The following is a 25805-nucleotide window of genomic DNA, read 5'->3' on the forward strand; positions in this document are numbered from 1 at the left end:
CCGTGAAAAGGAAGAGATGGGAACCCACGGAAATGAAGACATATTCTTTATGGATTGGGGACTAAGTTCACCAAAATGACCGTCCGACCCAGAACAGCGCCCGAGAGTCCCCTGGCATGGGCCGGGAATCAAACACACTGACATTTATATGCAGCTATAAAATGCCCCAAATGGCCAAGCCGCGAGGAAAAGGCAACGGGAGCATTTCCCCTCAATCGAGCAAGCTACCGAGAGTATCTCGTCCCCATGGCAGAGCCTGGCGAGCTCCCCGTGACATATTCGAGATGCCAAACACAGTAACAACAAATCTCACGATGGAGACGTTACTGGGCCCGCTGGAGCAAATCGATGAGCAATGGGAGGACAGTGTGTGTGTGTGTGTGTGTGTGTGTGTGTGTGTGTGTGTGTACTATTATTATTATTATTATAATTATTAATTTTGGGGTCACACCTGGCGATGCTCAGGGGTTCCTCCTGGCTCTGCACTCAGGAATCACTCCTGGGGGTGCTCAGGGGACCCTCTGGGATGCCGGGGATCAAACCCGGGTCGCTTATGTGGAAGGTGAAGGTGAAGGACCTCCCACCTGACACTGCCCTCTTCTGTCTCACCCCTGCCTCACCCCTGCATCTCTGCCTGCCCTGCCTCACCCCTGTCTCACCCTGCTTCACTCCTGCTTCACTGCCTGTCCCTCCCTGCCTCACCCCTGCCTCACCCCTGCCTTACTGCCTGCCCATCTCACCCCTGGATCACCCCCACCTCATGCCCACCCCTACCTCACCCCTGCCTCACTGCCTGCCCCTGCCTCACCCCTACCTCACCCCTGCCTCACCTCTACCTCACTACCTGCCTCTGCCTCACCTCTGCCACACTGCCTTCCCCTGCCTCACCTCTGCCTCACCCCTGCCTCACTGTGTTCCGCTGCCTCACCCCTGCCTTTTTGCCTGCTCCTGCCTCCCCCCTGCCTCTCTCCCAGCAGCACTGGCTCTGTCCTGGGTGGTCCCAGCTCTGTCCAGGGAACGCCCCGGCCTGCCCGTCTCTGCACTTGGGGGTCTGGGTTGTGTTGCCTGGGGGGACACAAGGAACCGAGGTCTGCAGAGACACATCCCAGTGTTCCCAGGCCGGACTGTCCAGTTTGAGTTCTGGGGCTGACAGGCCAGCCTCCTGCCAGCGTGGGCAGCAAGGGGGCCAGTGAATGACATCACGCTCGTCCGACCCCTCACAATGACAGCAGGGTGGAGAGCTCAGGCCAGGGGTCCTGCCTCGCGCTGGTCCTGGCTTTGGTGCGGGTGGCGTGTCTGCTGGGCGCTCGGGACATTTCCGGGCCCCTCCTGGGCCCCCACACTCCCCCCGGCTCCCTGTGTCCTGTCCCAGCAGGGAGCGGCCTGCCAGGGTGCCTGGACAATTTGCCGGAAGCATGTACCCAAGTAATAGGCGGCGAGTCTCCGTTGTTCGGACGTTATCTTTGGACAAGAGCATTTATCAAGTTTAATTAACGTGTCAGGACGCCGGGAGGCTCAAGCCGCCCTGATGACACTAATTTTTCTACATTAGCGCCAGCCCGGCACCTAACGGAGCAGGAAACAGACCATTGGCGGGACGGGTGGGGGGCGGTTTCCCTCCACAGACCAAGGTGGATGTGGGGTGGCCTGAGTGGCCCTGAACAGAGTGGGCAGAGGGCAGCTGCGGGCTGAGCGGGCCGAGTGGCCGGGCCCTGCCCCCAGCCTGGCAGGGCTGCCCTGCGGTGCCGGAGCTGGGGGCGGGGGCGTGTCAGGACACAGTCCCCAGCGGCCACGTCGGCTCCACCTTCCCTGCAAACACCGGACATCTGCTGCCCTTTCCCGCACTGGACACAACAGAAGGGACCACCTCTGTGGGGTGGACACGGGAGGGGCAGGTCAGGGGGAAGAGGGGTGAGTGGGGCAGTCAGAGGGAGGAGGGTGAGTGGGGCAGGTTGGAGGGAGGAGGGTGAGTGGGGCGGAGGGACGAGGGTGAGTGGGGCAGGTCGGAGGGAGGAGGGGGTGAGAGGTCCTGGGAAGAGTGTCAGGCCCCTCTGGCAGCTGGGGACAGGTCCTGGGAGTCTCCCAGGGTGTGCAAAGGTCCTGGGGCAGGGCAGGGCAGTGGGGGGAGGGGCAGTTGGAAAGCCAGGCCCGAGCAGGGCGGGCGTAGGCGGCTCTTGGGACCTGCCTGGGAAGGGGGACTGAGGCTGGAGGGTCCCCAGGAGGCCCAGGGCATCCAGGGACCCGCGGCTGCTTTCCTGGGGCCACATGGGGTCTAGTTTGGGCCGCCGGTCCCCCAGCTGGGGGTTGTGAGTTTCCCAGCCTGGCCGCTGTGGGGCTCCGGCCCAGGACCCAGCACCCAGGTCCCCGAGCACTAAACCTGTGAGTACTCCTGGCCCTGAGAGCTCTGCTTGGCCCGCAGGGGCCCCTCCTCCGGGGCTGTGCCTTCCCGTGGGGCTTGTCCTGTCCCCTCACTGTCCCCTGCAGAGGTCGGGACACCTGCTCCCCTCAGCAGCTCCAACCTCAGTGGGAACTATGGCCTGCCCCGTCTACACCGCCGGCCCCTCTACACAGTTGGCCCCATCTATGCTGCCTGGGCGTCTGCAGCTTCTACACCAGCTACAGTGTCTGCATCGTGTAAACCACTTACCCCAGCCCTACCGCCTGCCCTGTCTACACCACGAGTTCCCAAGCAGATTGACCGAGATGCCCCTTTTTGAGAAAAAACATTTCTCAGTGCTTGGCCTGAAAATCTGCCTCCATGGGAACAGACGGGAACGAGGGTGTGACCCCAAGTCTGCGGCTCTGCCCAGCGCTGGAGTCCCAGGTCAGCACTCCCTGGGTGGGACGGGGGCCGCGGCCACCTCGGACCCTGTCCACTGCCCTGTCCTGGCGCCAACTGCACCTCGGAGGGGTTGGAGGGTCCCAGGCAGGGGGTCGTGCCCTTGGGAGCCCCCGGGGGCACCCCCAGCCCATAGGCATCGCTGCCCATCCAGCAGGGGCAGGAGAACCCCTGACACTCAGGGACCTGGGTCCAGGGGGTCTGCCATGGGGTTAGAAGGCAAACCAGGGAGACCCCCAGGCCCTGTGGGGAAACTGAGGCTCACAGGCAGGACAGGCTGCCACCAGGGAGGGCAGCTGGGGAGAGAGTCTGGACCCTGGTTCTGACCCGACAGTCCCAGTGGCCTTGTGCCCATGTTCAGGGTCCCCAGGGACAAGAGCCACCCTGGGGGTCCCATTGTGAGGGAAACTTGCCCACGATGGAGGCAGAGCTCAGAAAATGGATCCAATTCGCTGGGGGGCCCTGGCAGGAAAGGGGGCACATGTGGGACCCTGACAAGGCACCAGCTCCTCCGGGGCCTTAAAGCAGAGACTGCGGCCCTGGTCACACCCCAGCACCTTTCCAGCCCACAGCCCCACTTTGACTGTGTGTGTGTGTGTGTGTGTGTGTGTGTGTGTGTGTTGGGGGTCACACTCGGCAATGCTCAGGGCTCACTCCTGGCTCTGTCACGGTCACTGTCCTCCCGTTGTTCATCAATTTGCTCGAGCGGGCCCAGTAACGTCTCCATTGTGAGACTTGTTGTGACTGCGTTTGGCATATCGAATACGTCACGGGAGCTTGCCAGGCTCTGCAGTGTGGGCGGGATACTCTCGGCAGCTGGCCAGGCTCTCGGAGAGGGGCGGAGGAATCGAACCCAGGTCGGTCGGTTCGGCCGCGCAAGGCAAACGCCCTACCGCTGTGCTATCGCTCCAGCCCATTCCATTCCTGGCTCTGCGCTCAGGAATCACCCCTGGCGGGGCTCGGGATGTGTGACAGTTGGGTTTGGCCCCCAAATAAAGAACCGGAAGTGGGACCAGGCATGGAGCGGGTCGGGGCCTCGGAGCTCAGGCCCCAGGGTTCCGCCTCTGCCCCCAGAGTCAGACCAAATGGCTCAGACTATTTTTAGAACCCATTTGACTCGCTTCCGTGGAACTCAAGCAGCTTAACAGCATGTGATCAATAGTGATTAGTGGGATGTTTCACCAAAACACCTCTCTGGGGGCAGACTCCTGCCGCGGGGTCCTCAACTGGGGGACGCGCCCCCACTTGGGATTCAGCTTCCGGGAGTCCTGGCCTTTGAAAGGGAGGTTCCTGTTCGCATTTGGGTTTGGAACTGCCCCTCCCAGGGGCAGGTGGAGGGACCCTGAGCCCGGGCTTGCAGCCTTCTGGCCTCTCTGCCGCTTCTTCTTCTTCTTCTTTTTTTTTTTTTTTTTTTTTTGCTTTTTGGGTCACACCTGGCGATGCACAGGGGTTACTCCTGGCTCTGCACTCAGGAATTACCCCTGGCTGTGCTCAGGGGGACCCTATGAGATGCTGGGAATCGAACCCGGGTCGACGGTGTGCAAGGCAAACGCCCTCCCCGCCGGGCTATCGCTCTCTGCCGCTTCTTAATCTGGCTTTTAGGCAATGAGATCATTTCTTCCCAAGTGAGTCTCAGGTCCGAGCAGCCTCGCATAAAAGGACAAACCCTCAAGTACAGAGGGGACAGGCCAGGCCTCTCTGTTCTCCTTCAGGCCCGGTAGAACAAAGGCATCTTGTAAATGTCCCGGGTCACCCTCCTGGACTTGGAGTCCCCCCTTGCCCTGGGGGGCAGAGAGCAGGAAGCTGCGTGAGGGCCCAGGGCAGCTGTTGGCACCCAAGGGGGCGGAATTTCCGGGCAAGAGGCTTGCGGTGGTGACCCCACCCCGCACCCATTTCACAGAGGACAGGGTGTAAGTTCTAGTCCTCCCAAATCCCGAGACAGGGCTGGCGGCTGTGTGAGCTTCAGTCAGTGTCCTGACCTCTCTGTGCCTTTAATGTGGCCGCTGAGATATGGGGGCGGCGTCTGCAGAGGGGATCGATGCCTCTTCCCCTCCTCCTCTGGCGTCTTTCTTCGCCATCATTTGGAGGCTCAGCCCAGGGGGTGCTGGATGCAGCTGGGTGTGAGGACCTCCACGGTGCAGGGGCCGGAGGGCTCCTTGGGAATCTCCAACCGCCATCCGAAGGCTGGAGCTGAGATGTGAGGCCGAGTGGACTAGCCTGGTGGTGGTGGTGGTGGTGGTGCAAAGGCCCTGGGGCACACACACGCTTGGCCTGCGGCTCTGGGTTCTGATTTCCCCTCCTCCGGTTCCTGGTTCTGTCTCTGCACCGCAGCCCACGTTGGGCACACGAGAGCGCGCCCCTCTGGGCTCAGTCTCCGCATCCGCATCCCTAGGGAGAGGGGGGCTGGGAGGAGAGAAGCGTTTGCCTGCGCTGAGATAAAACCACTCCACGCCCCCGCACAGCTGGCGGGGTAGCAGCGCACGCATGTCGCTGACAGGCAAACAGGCGCGGCTGCCGCCCTAATTGGCCTTGAGAAGGAGCATCTCAGCCGGCGGGCGCGGGTGGCACCTGGGTGACAGGCCGTCGCGCCTTTAACAAGCCTGGCTGTCAGTGGCCGCCGCTGCCCGCCCGCCCGCCCGGGGCCAGGTGTGGGATAACTGGGTCCTTTGAAGAGGTCACCCAGAGGGACAGTAGGGGGCTTCCCTGACCGGCCAGCAGTAGCAGGGAGGGCAGGGACTGGTCACAGCCCCCTCCCCGAGACCCCGTTCTCCCCCCCCAGCCACTGCCCCCACCCCGGAATCTCCAGCATCAAGATGACCCGCAAGGCGTCCCCCACAACTCTGCTCCCCCGGAAGTGGCTGTGGGGGTCCCCTGCCCCCCCAGCTCCAGATGGAGCCCGGCCCTGCGGGAGCCCCAACGTTCCCGCTGACTAAATCAGGCTGTGACCCTTGGGGTGTTGCTTCTGCGCCGCAGGGAGCCGTATCCGGCGTGGGGGCGACCGGTGATGTGTGGGCGGATGCTCGTGTCTCAGCGGGACAGGTGGGCTGCTGGCCCCGAGGTCCAGCCTGACCCCCACGGGCCTGTGGGCGGGGGTGAAGCCACGTAGCTGCCCACACGCGCCTGGCAGGGAAGGACGGTGCCCTAGGCCGGTCCTTTGACTCCCTTGGTGGGGGGGAAGACCCACCTCCACGTCTGCCGTGGAAGGTGGAAGGGGCCGGCGACATTGGACCGTGGACACGGGGTGGGGGGCTGCTTGGGACACGGGGGCACCTGGACGAGGGCCTGAGCTCAGCCCTCGGCACACCAGGCTGCAGCGGGCTCAGGGCCCACCCCAAGGGGCTGAGGATAGCACAGAGGGGACCCCCAGCCAGAAAGGGTCGTGGGGAGAGGGTGGGGGAGCTCCTCCTCTGGTGCCCCCGTTCCTCCAGGCAAAGGCAGAGCAGTGGGGAACTGGGGAAACTGAGGCACAGTGTGTCTCTTCTGCCATAGGCGGGGAGGGAGGGAGATGAGGCTGGCAGGGGTCAGGGTCAGGAGTGGGGGGGAAGGCAGCCTGGGTGGAGGGGAAATTCGAGCTCCCCCAACAGTGCTCACTGGGCTGGGGTGGGGGGTGGGGGGTGTGTAGGAGCCTGCGGTCGGCAAGGCTGAGCCTCCCGGGGGCAGCGGGAAATGCACCCGGCTCAGTGTACCTAGCACTGAATATGAGGGTGCGTGCGTGCGTGCGTGTGCGCGTGTGTACGCAACTGTGTATGTGTATCTGTCAGTGCACGTGTGTGAATGTGTATGTGCATGTCACTGCATGTGTGTCTGTGCATGTGGGGGGGAGCCTCATGTTTATTTATTTATTTTGGGGTCACCCCTGGCAATGCTCAGGGGTTATTCCTGGCTCTGCACTCAGGAATTACTCCTGGCATTGCGCAGGGAACCAATGGGATGCTGGGAATCGAACCCGGGTTGGCCGCGTGCAAGGCAAACGCCCTCCCCACTGTGCTATAGCTCCAGCCCCAGGCCCCTCACTTTCACAGCTTTTTTGGGTGGGAGCTGGGTCCCATCCAGCTGTGCCCAGGGCTGACTCCTGGCTCTGTGCTCAGGGCTGACTCTTGGCTTTGTGCTCAGGACTCACTACTGACTATCTCAGGGATCACTCCTGACTCTGTGCTCAGGGATGACTCCTGGTTCTGTGCTCAGGGCTGAGTCCTGACTGTGCTCAGGACTGAATCCCGGCTCTGTGCTCAGGGCTGAGTCCTGACTCTGTGCTCAGGGATGACTCCTGGCTCTGTGCTCAGGGCTTACTCTTGACTTTGTGCTCAGGACTCACTACTATCTCAGGGATCACTCCTGACTCTGTGCTCAGGGCTGACTCCTGGCTCTGTGCTCAGGGCTGACTCCTGTCTCTGTGCTCAGGGCTGACTCTTGGCTTTGTGCTCGGGACTCACTACTATCTCAGGGCTGACTCCTGACTCTGTGTTCAGGGCTGACTCCTGGCTCTGTGCTCAGGGCTGACTCCTGGCTCTGTGCTCAGGGCTGAGTCCTGACTGTGCTCAGGGCTGAGTCCTGGCTCTGTGCTCAGGAATGACTCCTGGCTCTGTGCTCAGGGCTGATTCTTGGCTTTGTGCTCAGGACTCACTACTGACTACCTCAGGGCTGACTCCTGACTCTGTGCTCAGGGCTGACTCCTAGCTCTGTGCTCAGGGCTGACTCCTGTCTCTGTGCTCAGGGCTGACTCCTAGCTCTGTGCTCGGGGCTGACTCCTGGCTCTGTGCTCAGGCTCACTCCTGATGGTGCTCAGGAAACCATATGGGGTGCAGGGAATCGCCCCGGGCTTGCCTGCCTGCAAGGTCAGCCCCCTGCTTTTGCTTTTTCCCTGGGGCAGGCGGGGTGAGCTGGCACTGTGCAGGGGGGGCGCACCCCGCAGCTCTGGCACCGCCCACGGCAGGGCCGCAGGGGGGCTTTGCGGAGGGTGCAGTTGGCAAGGAGAAACCCCGGGGCTGAAGGAGGCAGAGACACTTGACGCGCGCGAGGCGTTTCTCGACAGCACCCAAGCGTCATATACATGTTGAAGCGGCGCGGATCCGAGGCGCGAGCCGAGTGACTTCTCACCGCTCGGCGCTGGCCCCGCGTCGCATCCAGAAATACAACATCTGCTGCCGCGCGTTCGCCCACGAGGAGCCGCCCCGCGCCCGGGCCCCTCCTCCGCCTCTCCCTGTTGGGGCGCGCACGGGCCGCGCGGGGAACCCCCCCCCCCCCCACGACACTCAGGTGTAGCGACACAATCCCGCACCTCGCCAGCCACGCGCACCTGCTCTTGTTTTCTTTCGGAGGACCCTCACCCGGCGATGCTCAGGGTCCCTCCCGGCTCTGCACTCAGGAGTCACTCCTGGAGGTGCTCGGGGGACCCTAGGGGATGCCGGGGATCGAACCCGGTCGGCCGTTTGTCAGAAGACAAACGCCCTGCCTGCCTGCTGTGCTATCAGTCAGGCCTATTTTGGCCTTTCTTTCTTTCTTTCTTTCTTTCTTTCTTTCTTTCTTTCTTTCTTTCTTCCTTCCTTCCTTCCTTCCTTTCTTCCTTTCCTTCCTTCCTTCCTTCCTTCCTTCCTTCCTTCCTTCCTTCCTTCTTTCCTTTCCTCCTTCTTTCCTTTCTTTCTTTCTCCCTTTCTCCCTTTCTTTCTCCCTTTCTCTTTCTTTTCCTTCCTTCCTTCCTCTTTCTCTCTCTCTTTCTCTTTCTTTTTTTCTTCCTTTCATCTTTCTTCCTTTCATCTCTTTCTTTTTTCCCTTCCTTCCTTCCTTCCTTCCTTCCTTCCTTCCTTCCTTCGTCCCTTTCTCTCTTCCTCCCTTCCCTTCCTCTTTCTTTCTTTCTTTCTTTCTTTCTTTCTTTCTTTCTTTCTTTCTTTCTTTCTCCTTCCTTCCTTCCTTCCTTCCTTCCTTCTTTTTCTTTCTCTCTTTTTTCTGTGGGGGACATGTTCAGTGATGCTCAGGGCTGACTCCTGACTCTGAACTCGGGGATCACTCCTGTCGCTGCGCGGGGGGGGGGGACCCTATGGGTGCCTGGAACCAACCCGGGGTCAGCTGTGTGCAAGGCCAGCACCATCCCCGCCCCTGCTGAGGGCTTCTGAGGGCCTCAGTCTGGACCGGCCCCAGCGGGGCAGCTGGACCGGCTCCAGAGCCACACAATAGAACCTTCCTAGCAACCAGCCCGAAGTGGAGCAGCCCCGCGGCCGGCCACGGCCAGCCACCGAGGAAGCTTCTCGCAAACAATGCGGGCGGGCAGGCGCCAGACAGGAAAGGGAACGCTCACTCACTCGCTCGCTCGGGGATGACATTTCTCAGAGGCAAAACGCACAGGCACCCGGCGGCGCCAGATTTTTTGTTTTGCTCTTGGGCTCTTTCTTCTCCACGTCCCGCTCTGTCAGCCCCTCCCCTCGTTCCGCCCCCCCCCCCAGCCCCGCTGTCCTTCCTTCCTCCCAGCCTTTATTTCTCTTCTTAGATTTGTGCTTTCACTCCACACACACCCCCATTTTTTTTTCTCCGCAATAAGAACCTTTGAAAAGCGCGGCCCCGCTGGCCTGCACCCCGGGCGGGCGGCTGGCTCCTATTAATAGCTCGGGCATCCGTGCTCTGAGCATCTCTTTTTTCCTAAATCAGAGTGACTCGAGGTCACCATTCGACGACACGTCAGCTCGAGCGGCCTGGGTGGGTGGGTGCTGGGGGCTGGAGGTGGCAGTCAGGAGCCGGCAGGAGTATTGGGCACCCGGGGGGGAGTGTGGAGTGTGGGGGGTGTGCCAGCCAAGGGCCAAATGCTCCCCCCTCACATCAAGAGCTTCCTTATCTGGAAAGTGCTCGACAGGGCCTGGGTCCCAGGCGGCATCTGCTAACAAGTGCCTCGGACCCGGACATTTGAGTCTTTATTTTTTAAATTTTTATTTATTTTTTGCATTTTGGGTTCCACTCGGTGATGCTCAGGGGTTACTCCTGGCTTTGCACTCAGGAATCACTCCTGGAGGTGCTCGGGGGACCATATGGGATGCTAGGAATCGAACCCAGGTCGGCCGCGTGCAAGGCAAACGCTCTACCCGCTGTGCTGTTGCTCCAGCCCCCAGTTTTTATTTTTTTAATATATATATATATATTGTTTTTTGGGTCCCATCCAGTGATGCTCAGGGGTTACTCCCACCTCTGCACTCAGGAATTACCCCTGGCAGTGCTCAGGGGACCATATGGGATGCTGGGAATCGAACCCGGGTCGGCCGCGTGCAAGTCAAACGCCCTCCTGGCTGTGCTATTGCTCCAGCCCCTTTTTAAAATATATCTTAAAAAATATTGATTCGTATTCACCGTGAGAGAGTTATAAAGCTGTTCATGAGCGGGGTTCAGTCCTATAATGATCCAACACCCGACCCTCCACCAGCGACCGTTTCCCACCACCAACGACTCCCCCCCCATTTCCTTCCTGCCCCCAGCTCTCTGGCAGGCTCTTTCTTTCTTCCTCTCTCTCTCTGGCGCAGTCTGGAACGGACCCAGCGCACGGGGTGATCCAGAGACCCCCAGCACTGCCGGCCTGGCTAGCCCTGGGCGCCCTCGCCCTGTGTGGGAAACCCACCCCCTCCCAAAGTAAAGAAAAATAAAAGTTTCTCCATTAAACCTGGCAGCACTGGCTGGAATGAGGCCCAGCCAGGAGCCTCCGGAAGCGGCCAGCAGCGGCCAGGGCTAGCTGGGCAGGCGTCCATCTGCTCCCCCCAGGGCCCTGCTGGAGGAGCCAGGCACAGAGAGTGTCGGGCAATCTCAGGACCCCCTTGGAGGCTTTGCTCCGCCCCCACACCCGGGCAGGGTGCCCTGGGCAGGCCTTGGGGGAACAGCTCAGAACCAGCTTGGGCATGAGTCAGTGCCAAGCCATCCGCTCCCCGCACTGTTGGGGTGGGGGACCTGCCCCTTCCGCCTTCCAGGGACGGGGGTCAGTTATGGGGGTGAGGGGAGAGGGCAGAACTGCCTCCCTCAGGCCCACACACCCGGCCAGAGGTCATGTAGCTCAGTGGGCAGCGCCAGGCGCTGGGAAAGGGGCACCCCGGGGAGCTCGGGGCAGCTGAGCACCCATAACATTCAGAGCGGAGAAAATCAGGAGATGTGTGCGGTGGCCCGGGCACAGCTGGGACCACCGGGCGGGTGCGGGGTCCGGCCTGTGCATTGGCACCCTCCTGTCTCTGGAGTCGCCCTCTAACGGGGTCCCGAGGGCTGAGGGTTCCCAGCGAACGCGCGCCCGCACCCCCGCGCCCCTCGCGGTCTCCCTGCCAAGGCGCGCCAGTGACGCCACACCAGCTTTTCAGGAATCCGCTAAGGGTTCCCGTAAGCGCGCAAGTAAAGGAAGGAAAAAGAAAAAGAGCAGCTTCGTCAGACGCCCTGGCAGGCGGCTCTGCACGCACGCACCCGCCCGTCCTCACCGGCCCAGACAACCCCCGCGCCCCCGCACGCACGGGCACGTGTGCGCACACACGCGCGCGCACACACCGTACACGCGCTTCTCCTTCCCCCCCCTCCTGGGCCCAGGCGCCCCTGCACACGCGCACGTCCACGCGCACGCACTCACACACGCACGCACTCACCGGCCCTGTCCTTATGGGCCCAGGCGCCCCCGCACACACATACACGCACACGCAACGCGCGCACGCACACACGCCGCGGCCCAGTGCTCATGGGCTCAGGCGCCCCTGCACACACGCACACGCACACGCACGCACTCACACACCCACGCACTCACTGGCCCTGTCCTTATGGGCCCAGGCGCCCCTGCACACACGCGCACTCACGCACACACGCACGCACGCACTGGTCCGGTCCTGTCCTTATGGGCCGAGGTGCCCCCGCACACACGCGCACGCACGCACACGCACCGGCCCTGCCCTCATCTGCCCGGAATCCACCTTCCAGCAGCTTCTGGCAGGCACGTGGCGGGGCACAACCTCGGCTAGCGAGTCCGTGACGGACACCTGACCTTGCTCCGTGGCCGGCCCGGGGGACGCCTGGCGCCACCAGCTGTGGGGCGGGGGCGGGCGGGCAGGGGCGCGCCAGGCGCCTCTTTCTGGCCGTCATTGAGTCGCTTATCGCTGGCGAGCGGCCGGCCGAGGAGCTGGGGAGCCGCGTCCCTCCCGACAGATGAGGGGTCACCTGAACCGGGGAGGCCAGGAGCTATTCTGAGCGCGCACGGTGGCAGCTTGGTGACAGGAGCGGGGCTCGCGGACGAATGAACTTTCTGTCGTTGTGTCTGTTCCTGCAGCCTCCGCCGCTCGCCTGGCAGCTCCGACACCGGCTCCATCCGAGGGAGTAATTGCCAAATCGATCCGGGCAGCGGGGGCCGGTTGCGCAGCGGCGCGCGGCCGTTATCGCGCACCTCCCAGTCGGATGCTGCTGCCAACCCCGCAGTCTCTGACGATCCGGTTACTGTTGCTGAATATTCCCTCCTCGCCCCCGCCGCTGTGGGTGGGGGTCGTCTCCATCCCACGGACGTGGGGGCTTCGGCACCTGCTGGTTGCCCCCCCCCCCCCACCCAACCCTCTGCCTGGGAGCCACGGGATCCGTTGGGGACCTCCAGGAGGAGGCAGTGATGTGCATGTGAATTGGGACCCTGGGGACTTCCTGCTGCCCCAGGGGGACGCCCTGAGGTCGCAGCCTCTCCAGCCGGTACCCCTAAACGTTGGCAGGAGAGGGGGGGCGTCCCTCGCCCCTGGGCAGGAACTGGCAGCATTAGCCCGGGGTGGTGATGGGCTCTGGTCTCTTTGTCTCTGTCCACAGGCGCCCGCGAACTCGCAGGGGCTGGTGCTGAGACCAGCCCGGAGATGCCAGTGCACACGCAGGCCCCCTCAGCTTGGGAAGGGGACCCTGTGTCTGCAGGCAGCTCCGGCCAGCGTTTGCCCTGGAGGCCGGGTCTCAGTGACTGCAGTGGGGGTGGGAGTGTCCACAGTGGGGTGTGGGGGTGATCAACGTAGGGATGGGGGGGGTGACCACAGTGGGGATGTGGCGTCCCACCTCAGTGGCACTGTAGCTATTCTGGGGGGAGAGGAAGCATGTGCATGCATGTCTTCTGTGTGTGCCTCTGTGTGAATGTGTGTGTGTGTATGTGTGTGTGTGAGAGAGAGAGAGAGAGAGAGAGGGAGAGGGAGAGAGAGGGAGAGAGATGGAGAAGAGGAGGCAGATGGAGGGGGAGTGAGGGGAGGTCGCAGACTTCCCAGAATGTGCGGTTGGTCACTGACGCCTGGCTCTGAGCGGTCAGTGTGTCCACAGGGGCCTGGACACTGTTTAGAGCCAGAGTGGCGGCCGGAGGGCAGCTGGGCTGCGGTTCTCAGGGTTCTCAGGGAGTCGTGGCCTGGGTGCTGGCGAGGGCACGGGAGGGGGGTGCTGAAGCCCCCCACCTCCTGGCATGTGGGGTGAGGCAGGACAGGGGAGTGCTCCTTGGTGGTGCTCCATGCTCCTGGGTGGTTTAGACAGAGCCGGCTGGGGTGGGGGTGGCTTCGCCCAGTGATGTCGCGCGGAGCCTGCGGGGCCTGGGGTTATATCAAGGCCCCTCACTCCGCTCTGCATCTCCCCCGTGCCCAAAGCAGTTTTGAAACAGTTTTGAGGCATTTGCTGGCGTGGGAGTTCCCTTCCGCGACCTGCCACTCAGGGCTGCTCTTCCTGTCTCCTTTCCCGCACTGGGGCCTTCGGGGGCCGCATTCTTGGGTAGGGCTTCTCTACTGTGTGTGCACGTGTGTGTGCATGTGTGTGCGTGTGTGTGCGTGTGTGCGTGTGTGCGTGCACACATGTTTAAGTGTGTGCAGTACTCTCTTACATCTTGACAAACTATTATTTTTCTTTTTGGGCAATACCCGGCGATGCCCAGGGGTTACACCTGCCTCTGCACTCAGGAATTACTCCTGGCGGTGCTTGGGGGACCCTATGGGATGCCGGGGGTCGAACCCAGGTCGGTCGTGTGCAAGGCAAACGCCCTCCCCGCTGTGCTATCGCTTCAGCCCCAAACTGACTTTCTTCATTCTTCCCATGTCATTTGAGTTTCGGTGTCTTACTTTCTGGGGAGGGGCCTTGGGCCCCACCTGGTGCCACTCAGAGCTTATGGATCACTCCTGGTGGGGCCCAGGGACACTGCATGATGTCAGAGATGGAAGCGGGGGTTGGCAGACGCAGGGCCAGCGCCTTAACCCTGTGCTGACATCTTCCTCCTCCACTGGGACGCCCGAAGAGGTCCTGAGTCGTCAGTCTTAGGGGTCTTTGGCACAACTGGAGAGATGAGTTTGGGGGCAACATCAGTCCTGGATGCAGTGTCCGACTTCAGGATCCTGGAGCAGAGCCTAGAATGGTTGCTGCGACACTCCCTGGCGTACCACCCCAAAGCCCTGCTGTGGGACAGCGCTTCCATGGATGAGTCCTCCAAGAATTTGCTGGCGGCCTTCCCCGCCCACGTGCCTAGCTGGGTCTGGAGTTGGAGCTTTGAGGCTTCGCGGAACTGTAATTAGTAGACAGGCTCCTCGCCAGCGGTGAAATAACGAACTTTAGCCCCACAAAGGCCAGGGGGAGAAATGAAGCGCCAAGTGCATCCATGGGGGGCTCCGGCGGGGGCGTGCTCGGATTCTGTAATTGCTTCTGGGGCGCCCACCGCGTGGGAGGGCTTGCCAGCTGGCCAGGTGCTCCTGGTACCCAGGAACCAGCATCCTGCGCTGCAGCCAGAGGGAACTGAGGAAGGAAGTTCCGAGGCATCTAAACTGAAGAAGAGGAACCAATGCCAGTGGCAAGAGGTGGGGTGAAGGAGGGGGAGAGAGAGAGGGAGAGAGAGAGGAAGGGAGGGAGAGAGAAAAGAAGAGCGGGAAAGGGAGGGAGAGAAAAACGAGAGGGAGGGAGACGGAGGGAGGGAGAGAGAGGGAGAGAGGGAGAGAGGGAGAGAGGGAAAGAGGGAGGGAGAGAGGAGAGAGGGAGAGAGAGGGAGAGAGGGAGGAAGAGAGGGATCAAACCAGGCCTCATGCAAGGCAAGCGACCTACCTGCTGTACTATCTCTCCAGCCCCTTAAAATGGAACGATTAGGACCATTTGGTAGAAAAAAAACTATTCCATAAAAAAGTATCATACTGCAGACATAGTTACATATTACATATTTTATTATGATAGGTAATATCATACTGTAATGACAAGATGTGAAACGTAAACATGATAGTATATAATGTATTTGTCCACTTACTTGTATGTATCACAGATACCGGCAGAGTCTGGCAAACTCCCCGTGGCGTCCCCAATATGCCAAATACCAGTAACAATGATGGGTCTCATTCTCCTAAAGAGCCTTGAATATAATCTCAGGGCCAGGATGAAGGAGACGTTACTGGGGCCTGCTCGAGGCAATCGACGAGTAACAGGATGATTTGGGATTGTGATTTGTGATCACAGATATAGATGTATTAAATATACTTTCTAATTATGTACCTATATAATTTTATAATGAAAATATTATATGAGAGATGTTATAGGAAGAATATTCCAGAAATGATATTTACAAAATTTGTATCTTAATAACTTCACTTGCTCACTTGACATCCCGTTACTCATCGGGCACTAGTAATGTCTCCATTCGTCTCTGTTGCATGTTAGTGTAGCCCAGTGGCATCTGTTTGTTCTAGGAAAATGAAGAGCCTCAAACCAATTGTTCAGGGTCTGGATGAAGAAGTCTGACCATCTCATAGGTGGGCAGCCATGCGGTCTTTCGAGATCCCGTGGAATCCAGTTGGTAATGGCTCTAGTCCAGCGGCAGTCTCCAAATCTCATGACGTGTCCAGCCCATCTGATTTTCGACACCTTGGCAAACGAGACAGCGTCCCTGATTCTTGACCGTCGATGGAGGTCAGAACTCTTTCTCTGACCTTTCTTTCTCTCATTTGAGTGAAGCGTGATACTCCAAGCATAGCCCTTTTGATTCCTCTTTGGGAGACCCGGATAGCGTTCTCATCCTGTTTTTGTAGGGCCCAGGTCTCTGAGGCGTATGTTAGTGCAGGAAGAACAGTGGAATCGAAGAGATGTGCCCGGAGCTGGAGGTTCTTCATCCTCTTAGCTATTTCGAAATGACATTTACAAAATTTGTACCTTAATAACTCGCAGTTGTTATTTAATTAGTCTAATAAGCTCATTTGTTGGCCTGGAATGTTTCAGCAAATATGCATATTTAATAATCTTCAGCAACTTATTTATTCATTTATTTTGGTTTTGGGCCACACCTGGTGATGCTAGGGGGTGACTCCTGGCTCTGCGCTCAGGAATCACTCCTGGTGGTGCTTGGGGGACCCTGTGGGGTGTCGGGGGTGAAACCCGGGTTGCATGCAAGGGGAGTGCCCTCCCCGCTGTGCTATCACTTCGGCCCTTTTAACCACTTATTTTGCTCTCAAGAGTGTCCTCACGTGGGAGCCGGGAGAGATGACCAGGGGGACAGACACTGGCCTCACCTTAGCCTTGACCCGAGTTTGACCCCAGCACTGCACAGAGCCCCAGGGGTCCCTGAGCACAGAGCCAGGAGTAAGCCCTGAGCACTGCTGTCGTGACCGCCAACCACGCCCATGAAAGGTGTCCCACAGGGAACAGGCCCCTGGGTGTGGCGGTCCCTTGGCCTCCCACGTCTCCTTCTTGGTCCCTGAGGTATTGCCATGCTCCTCCTGGGCGCCCCTCCTAGGAGCACCCCCACAGAGCCCCGCCCGGGCCAGCCCCACCTGAACCCTTCTCTCACTCCTTGTCATGCCTCTCCACACCCCTTCCCTGCACGGGCGCGAATACCACTACTGCTCCCAGCAGTGGCCCGTCCCCCCACACCCACTTTCTCCTGATGTCACGCGTGCTGTGACATCACACTCGGAGTGACCTCCCCCCCCATGCCCCCTGCCCATCCACCCAGAAACTCCCTGAGCTCTCCTGTCTGGGGCTGGTAGGGTGTCTGGCCGGGACCCCAGACCCCCGCTTCTTGTTCTGCAGGGCAATGCCCTTCCCCGTCTGTGTCTGTCGAGGGTGTCCTGAGGCCTCTGGAGGTTTTGCTGGGCGGGGAGGGGCTTCCAGTCAGGGATGGAACCAGCGGGCATAAGCCTATGCCCACGGCCATCTCTCTGCCCTCCTACTGGGAGTCATCATTTCCCTACAGGCTAATGACATGAATGTGGGTTCAGGTGCTACTGTCTGTCTGTCTGTCCTCTTGGCTGTGTGTCCGATCAGGACTTTGGTCCTATTTTCAAATCGGAATGTTTGCTCTTTCGTTTTTTTTTTTCTCTTTGGGTCACACCCAGTGATGCTGCTCAGGGGTCACTCCTGGCAGTGCTAAGGGGACCTTATGGGATGTTGGAAATCGAACCCTGGTTGTCTGCATGCAAGGCAAACGCCCTCACCGCTGTGCTATTGCTAGTGTTCCTTTTTTTTTTTTTTTTTTTGCTTTTTGGGTCACACCCGGCAATGCACAGGGGTTACTCCTGGCTCTGCACTCAAGAATCACCCCTGGCGATGCTCAGGGGACCATATGGGATGCTGGGAAACGAACCCGGGTTGGCCGTGTGCAAGGCAAACGCCCTACCCGCTGTGCTATTGCTCCAGCCCCTAGAGTGTTCTTTCTGTGAGTGAGTTACTCGTCCCTGTCAGATGCTCTACAAGTCTGTCCTCTGCCACCAGCTTCTATTCTCACCCTCACAGGAAAGCTTCAAGCTGTGAAGGCGTCCAGAGGGCCGTCAGGCACCCCCAGAGGCTTTCAGCATCTTATTCCAGGGAACGTGATACAGAGCACTGAGACTTCCCCTCCCCCGGAAGAACCAGGAATCGAGAAACAAGAGTGTTGGAAGGACGCGGGGAGGCGGGGGGCACCAAGGTGGGAGCCAGTGGGCGCATCCCCCACAAAAGTCACGGAGGCGTCTGAGAAAAGTCACAACTAGGATTCCCGTCTGACTCAGCTACCCCAATGTGGTGCATTTTCCCAAAGAAGACAAGGACACAAATTTAAAAAGATACTGGGACCTCCACGTTCACGACAACATCAAACTAGCCTAGAGCTGAATAAGGTTGCTGTGTCCACACACACTCACACACACTTATACACACTCACACACACACACTCTCACATAAACACACTCATACACACACCTTCATACACACTCATACACTCAATCACACATAAACTCACACTTATACACACACACTCATACACACACACTGACACTCACTCATACACACACAAACTACACTCACTCACACGCACACTCATATGCACATTCACACATACACTCACACACACTCGTACACTCAGGTACCCACAAACACACACACAAACTCACACATATACTCATGCACATACTCATATACACACCCACACACATACACTCACACTCACACACACTCATGGACACACATACATACACATACATACTCACATACACACACTCGTACACACATACTTGTACACACACTCATACATACTCACATATACTCACACACATGCACTCATTCATTCATACACTCACAAAGACACTCATACACACGTACATACAGACACACATACACTCATGAATTCACACACATACACCCCCATACTCACATTCACACACACTCATACACACACACACACACACACGGGAAGGAGCTGAAGTCTAACCATTTGTGATAACACAAGGGCCCCAAGCGTGGGTTTCTTAGTGAGCACAGATCAGGGAGAAACCAACACGAGAGGAACAAGCAGCGGTTCCCAGATGGCGGGACAGGGGCGATGGCCTAGTGATGGGCGGAAACTAGACTTTCGGACCCCACTGACCCTCACTAGGCCAGCACCTCCTGCCATACCCAGGCCGTATTGATGAGTTTTGAGATTTTTTTTTTCTCTTTGGGTCACACTCAGCCATGCTCAGGGGTTACTCCTGGCTGTGCTTGGGGGACCATATGGGATGCTGGGAATCAAACCCGGGTCATCTGCGTGCAAGGTAAACGCCCTACCCGCTGTGCTATCGCTCCAGCCCTGAGTTTTTGTTTTTGCTTTTGCTTTTTTTTTTTTTTTTTGCTTTTTGGGTCACACCCAGTGATGCACAGGGGTTACTCCTGGTTCATGCACTCAGGAATCACTCCTGGCGGTGCTCGGGGTGACCATATGGGATGCTGGGAATCGAACCTGGGTCGGCCGTGTGCAAGGCAAACGCCTTCCCGCTTTGCTATCCCTCCAGCCCCTGGACCCCGAGTTTTGAGATTGGGAACCGTGGGCCCACCCCCCCCCACACACACACACTTAGTGCTCTGGCTTCATGGGTCCTTTGAATTGTTCGATTAATTTTAGACGCAGACTGCCACTTACATACACACGAGCCCCTGGGAGCACGGGGATGCTGAGATCAATTTGGGAGACTTGCCATCTGGTAAGCAGAGTTGTTTCCCAATCGGGAGGATCGGGTCATTCCCCACCCGTGTGATCGCGTCTCGTTCTCGCTGCTGATGCTCTGTTGTCGGGCCATAAGTAAGCCGTGCCCTTCCGTTGAATCGATCCTCAACTCCCTCATGCCTTTGACAGGATGTGAGTGGGAGTGCATTCTCGACTCCGTTTGGGGAACGTTCATGGCTCAAGCGTGTTTTCATTTGTTGTGTCCGTGTCATGCCCCTTCGCTGCGCTGATCAGCTTGACTTACGCGGATGGCGTGCGCGGTCCAAACCGCTCCGATATCAGCTCTAGCCGTGACTAGAGAGGGTTTGACTTCTTCCTTCTCGGCCAAGATGCCCTTTATTCATCTGTCTTGCCCAAGCGTTCTGGCTGGACCCTCCAGTGCAGGGTAATGTCGGTGCAAGAGGAGGGAGTGGTTATTCTTAGTTCTGTGTCCTCTCGGGGGAGGGCGCCAGCCTCTCATCCTCGGTAAGATGCCAGCGGTAGGTGTTTTGTTGATGCTCTTTCTCGCAGAGCAAAAATTCCCTTTTATTCCTACTTTGTGGAGTATTTTTATCATGAGAGCGCCCTGGCTTTTGTCAAATGCCGCTTTCTGTGACCATTTTGACGGTCACGTGGCTTCCACCCTTATATTTTAAGTGATGGGTCACAATGTCGTTGCACCAGCTTCGCCTTTATGGGCTAAAACTCCGCTTTGCTTGTGGTTAGTTTTTCTCTTTCTTTCCTCCCATGTTGCCGGCATTGGCCTGCTACGATTTTCTTGGGGATTTTTGAATCCATATACTTTTGTTAAGGCTTATTATTGGTCTATTTCTTGATCTTACGATGTCTTTGATTTATCTGTGATGAAGAGTTGCTTAATATTCCCTGATCGTCTGAGTTTTGGAATCGTTAGGAAAAAATTCCTTTTAGGGCCGGAGCGATAGCACAGCGGGTAGGGCGTTTGCCTTGCATGCAGCCGACCCGGGTTCAATCCCCGGCATCCCATATGGTCCCCCAAGCACCGCCAGGAGTAATTCCTGAGTGCAGAGCCAGGAGTAACCCCTGAGCATTGCTGGGTGTGACCCAAAAAGCAAAAAAAAAAAAATTGCTTTTAAACATTTTTTATAAATGTCTCTTTTTTGAGGGGGGCCCACACCTGATGGTGCTCAAAGGTCGTGCCTATCAGTGTTTGGGGGTCAAGCTGGGGTGGGCTGCACGCAAGTCAGTGTCTTTCCTCCCGTACTAACTTTTCTGGTGCTTGATAGGAATAATATTTTTTTCCTTTATGGGTCATACGTGGTGATACCAGGGGATTCACTCCTGGTTCTGCACTCAGGGATCACTCTTGGTGGGGCAGGGGGTGCCAGGGGTTGAACCTGGGTCAGCCATATGCAAGGCAAACACCTTACCTGCTGTTCCATAGCTCTGGAGATAATAGTTTTCAGGTGTTTAGTAGAATTCACTAGTGATGTTATCTGGTCCTGGGCTTCAGTGTGAGTTAAATGAAATGAATTTACTCTCTTGCTTATGGTAGGGCCACTCCGGTGTTACTTTTGCTTATTTTGGTGGCCTGTATCTTTCTAACCTGGAGGTTATCTGAGTCATAGGCACACAATTGTTTATAGAATTTCCTTACTATCATTTTTACTGGAGCGATAGCACAGCAGGTAGGGCGTTTGCCTTGCATGCGGCTGACCTGGCCGACCCAGGTTCGATTCCTCCGCCCCTCTCGGAGAGCTCGGCAAGCTCCCCATGACGTATTCGAGATGCCAGACACAGTAACAACAAAGTCTCCAATGGAGACGTTACTGGGCCCGCTCGAGCAAATTGATGATCAATAGGAGGGCCTTTATTTATTTTATTATAGTCTCAAAAATCTTTTGATTTTCCCTTGTCACTTGTTTTTAAAAGACGGGTTATTTCAGGCTGTATTGAAGAAGTGCTGAACTTGTATATATTTATGATTTTTTGTAGGGTGTGTCATGTCACGCGAATCTCAGGGCTTACTTCTGGCTCTGTGCTCAGCAATTACTCCTGGGGGTGCTCAGGGGACCATGTGCTGGGAGTTGAACCCAGATTTTCCCCATGCAAGGCTAGTGCCCTAACCACTGTATAATCTTTCCGGCCCCATAATTAGAAATTTTTCCCAGTTCCTTTGATTGTTCACGTCTAGGTTCATGTGCTGTTTGAAGAACCTGCTTGCACTGTTTCAGTGACAGTCCATCCTGGAGGTCAGACTCAAGAATAATATTCATCCTGCAGCTCTGGGATGGGGACAGCCAACAGAGACTCCTGCTGCTTGAGAGAACGGGCAGTGACTGTTCCCCAGCCAGACGCCACCAGGGACTGACCATTCAGGAGCAGCTCATCAAGGTCCGTGAAACAAGTACCCAGTTGGGAGCCAAAAGGAGAACAAGAAATAAAGCCCATACTCTCTGGCTGGGATTTATAGACAAAGGCTGATGCAGAACTTCCACGTGGGAACTAGGGCGGGCAGGGATGTGAAAAGGGGCTTGCTTAATTAAAGGGAGGTAGAGATTTCAGCAGGACCTGTTATTCGTCGATGGCCTCGAGCAGGCCCCAGTAACGTCTCTTTCATCCTAGCCCTGAGATTATATTCAAGGCTCTTTAGGAGAATGAGACCCATCATTGTTAGTGGTATTTGGCATATTTGGTATGCCATGGGGAGTTTGCCAGACTCTGCCCTGTGGGCAGGCTACATTCGATAGCCTGCAAGTTTGTCCAAAGTAGGAATGAGATGATAAGATGTCATAAAAAAGATGTCCTGATAAGATGTCACCCGGCCGCGAATGCACTGGATTTTATACTCTGAGTCTTGGCCATTGATGGGATTACACGGCGCCAGGGGGCCAGGTGGTGGGTGTGACCCCCGCCTACTGGAATTTGGAGGATCTGGGTGGAGGATGCTCGACTCCAATCCGAGTAGGCTTGGAGATCTCGGCCCTGAAACCCGTGTGGCTTTGTCCCTCTGCCAGTACCTTCATGTGTGCGGAGAGTGGTCTCAGCATGGTGGTGGCTGGTCCTGGAGGTCTTTGGCTGCTGGAGCCCTGGTTGGGGCGGGGAGGAAAGCTCGACCCGCTCCCCTCCAAGGGGCCCCGGCAAGGAACAGCCAGGCGCGGGGACAGGAGACTGCACTGTTCTCGTCCGGGAGCTGGATTTTAGTCTCTGAGTCTTGGCCGTTGATGGGATTATACGGCGCCAGGGGGCCAGGTGGTGGGTGTGACTCCCACCTACTGGAATTTGGAGGATTTGAGACCATGCTAGGCGCGGGGGCATGCCCCCACGCCTGGCTACTCCTTCCCGGGGCCCCTTGGAGGGAGCGGGTTGAGCTTTCCTCCCCGCCCCGACCAGGGCTCCGGCAGCCGAAGACCTCCAGGACCAGACACCACCATGCTGAGACCACTCTCCGCACACCTGAAGGTACCGGCAGAGGGACAAAGCCACGTGGGTTCCGGGGCTGAGATCTCCAAGCCTACTCGAATTGGAGTCGAGCATCCTCCACCCAGATCCTCCAAATTCAGCAGGACAGCAGGCAATAATAGAAAACCAGACCTGGCAAACATCTTTAATAGAAAAAAGAAAATCCAACAAGCTATCGAGACGAGAAGATGGTTTCCAGGACAGTCTGTAACATTTTGTGGGACTGGATGGAGAGAGAGTAGCAGGTAGCATGCTCGCCTTGCACGCGGCTGGCCAGGGTTCCATCCCTGAAATGCCATACCAAGAGCACCGTCAGGGGTGATCCCTGAGCGCAGAGCCAGGAGGAAGCCCTGAGCACCGCTGGGTGTGACCCCGAACTCATAGAAATTAGCATTTTGTAACAGGCAGTACCAGAGTAAAAGACTGGGTGCAACAACTTATCCATTTGTTCCCAGTTAAGAGGAGACAAAGAATTCTCTGACAGCAACCTCTGCGACAGTGAATTTTATTCCGATGATAATATGCAAAGCAAGCTTCCTTAAAAATATCCTCACAGAATACCCAAATTGGGGGGGAGGGGCGGAATGAAAGGCCACGCCCACCGACTCATGGAGCAAATAGCCACGCCCACCCACTCACGCCTGATTGGCTGCGGGGCAAGGCCGCCCGAGAGGAGCGAGTAGCCACGCCCACCAACACCTGATTGGCTGCAAAGCAAGGCCGCGGAAAGGAATAGCCGCGCCCACGCCTCACGCCGCTCGGGTGTAGAAAATAGCCACGCCTACCGACTCTAGCCACGCCCACCAACGCACACCTGATTGGCTGCGGGGCCACGCCCACGACTCACGCCTGGAGCAAGGCCGCGGACTCAGGCCTGCCCAGCTGCGGGGCCAGGCCGCCCGGGCGGAGGGAGCAGCCACGCCCACCGGCCCTAGCCACGCCCACCAACTCACGGCTGATTGGCTGCGGGGCCAGGCCGCCGGCGGAGGGAATAGCCACGCCCACGACTCATGCCTGGAGCAAGGCCTCCCAAGAAGAGCAAGTAGCCACGCCCACCGACTCAGGTCAGCCCGGCGGCGGGGCCAGGCCGCCCGGGCTGAGGGATTAGCCACGCCCACCGGCTCTAGCCACGCCTTCTGACTCACGACTGATTGGCTGCGGGGTCAGGCCGCCAGAGTGGAGGGAATAGCCACGCCCTCCGACTCACGCCTGCTCCGCTGCTGCGGGGCCAGGCCGCCCGGGCGGAGGGAGCAGCCACGCCCACCGACCCTAGCCACGCCCACCGACTCACGGCTGATTGGCTGCGGGGCCAGGCGGCCCAAGCCACCGCCCTGCCGGCGGGAGCCCGGGGGCGGGGCCTGGAGTTCTCGGGGCGGGGTTCGGCGCCACTTCCGGGGCGGGCGCACGCACGCAGACACGCACGCACACACGCAGCCCGGGGAGCGGGCGGTCTCCATGGCAACCGGCGGGGCCCGCGCGAGGCCTCGCGCCGCCCGCGCCGCCGCCGCGCCCTCCGCGCCCTCCGCGCCGCCGCCGCCGCCGCGGGCCCGAGCCGAGCGAGCGGGCAGCAGCCGCGGGCGGGCCGGCGCCGCCCCGAGCTGACCCCCGCCCCGGCCCGCGGAGAGGCGGAGGAGGAGGCCGCCGGGCCGGCAGGTAGGCGCAGGTGGGCGCGCCGGGCCCCTTTGTGCCCGCGCGGGGGCATGGTGCAGCCGCGCGCCGCCAAGCTGGAGGCGCCCGCCGCGCCGGCGCCCGCGGGCGGCGCGCAGGTGGACGCCGTGGCGGACACGCTGACCTCGCTGCGCCTGACCAACTCGGCGCTGCGGCGCGAGGCGTCCACGCTGCGCGCCGAGAAGGCCACCCTGACGCACATGCTGGAGAGCGTCACGGCCGAGCTGACGCTGCTGCGCACGCGGGCGCGCATCCCCGGCGCGCTGCAGATCACGCCGCCCGTGTCGGCGATGGCCTCGGCCGGCGCGCGCCCGCTGACCACGCCGCCCACGTCGCTGCCCGAGCCCTTCTCGGGCGAGCCGGGCCAGCTGGCCGGCTTCCTCATGCAGATGGACCGCTTCATGATCTTCCAGGCCTCGCGCTTCCCCGGCGAGGCGGAGCGCGTGGCCTTCCTGGTGTCGCGCCTGACGGGCGAGGCCGAGCGCTGGGCCATCCCGCACATGCAGCCCGGCAGCCCGCTGCGCGACGACTACCAGGGCTTCCTGGCCGAGCTGCGCCGGACCTACAAGGCCCCGCCGCGCCACGCGCGCCGCGCGCAGACCCGCAGGACGGCCGCGGCCACGCGCGCCCTGCGCGAGCGCCAGCTGCTGTGCCGCCAGCTGGCCGCCGCGGCCGCCGCGCCCCCCGCGCCCTGCCCCGTGCACCCGGCCGCCGGCGGGGCCAGCCCCGCGCCCGCCCTGCCCACGCGCGCGCGCCACCTCTGAGGCCCGGCGTGGACCGCCGCCCGCGCCCTCCGGCGCCTCGCATGCGGCCCCCTCCTGCTTGCTCGCGGAAACCCCTTCCTCGCAGAAGAGACGTCCACAGCGCCGCCCCCGGGCCCGGCGCCAGCCCACCTGCAGCGGAGGACCCCCGGTGCGGGCCGGTGACTCGCCGCGGACACCGGGGCGCGGAGCCCGGCGCGCGCCGGTGACTCGCCGCGGACACGGGGGCGCGGAGCCCGGCGCGCGCCGGTGACTCGCCGTGGACGGACACCCGTGCGGAGCCCGGCCTCCTGCCCGTGGGGGTCAGTGTGGCAGGCCGTGGCCTCGTCCCGGCTCCGAGGAGTGCCTCCTACCAGCTCCAGGGTCAGGACCTTCGGGATGCGCTTCTGGGGATCGCGGGCAGCTGGTGGGCACAGCCCGGCCTTCCCCTCGCACCACGCCCCTTGGAAGTCACGGCAGGACACCCGGCCCCAGCACCTGCTCCCGGAAGCAACCTGTGAGGCCCGGCCCTGGGTGACCCAGCGGCGCCGCAGGGCCTGCTGGGCAGCTCAGATGCCTCCGGCCGCCCGTCATCCCTCTCCCGAGGGGCTTCATCAGCCAGGCCGGGCGGCCCTGCCCGGAGCTCTGCCTTCTCAGTCCGTCTGAAGCCAAATTGCTGCGTCCATATGGCCGCTGAACCTTGGTCACCGCGGGGGTGCAGGGTGTGGGGGGA

At 59.6% G+C, this 25805-nt stretch overlaps 1 protein-coding gene across 1 annotated transcript; it reads left to right on the forward strand.

Annotated features, from left to right (window-relative positions):
• Positions 1 to 24362: 24362 nt before the first annotated feature.
• Positions 24363 to 25099, forward strand: RTL6 (retrotransposon Gag like 6). The gene has a single exon (XM_056107030.1). The coding sequence runs from the start codon at positions 24365 to 24367 to the stop codon at positions 25094 to 25096; it is 732 nt and encodes a 243-aa protein (XP_055963005.1). The 5' UTR covers positions 24363 to 24364; the 3' UTR covers positions 25097 to 25099.
• Positions 25100 to 25805: the final 706 nt, after the last annotated feature.

The sequence above is a fragment of the Sorex fumeus genome, unplaced genomic scaffold (genome assembly GCF_029834395.1).
Source record: "Sorex fumeus unplaced genomic scaffold, SorFum_2.1 ptg000153l, whole genome shotgun sequence".
NCBI lineage: Eukaryota > Metazoa > Chordata > Mammalia > Eulipotyphla > Soricidae > Sorex > Sorex fumeus.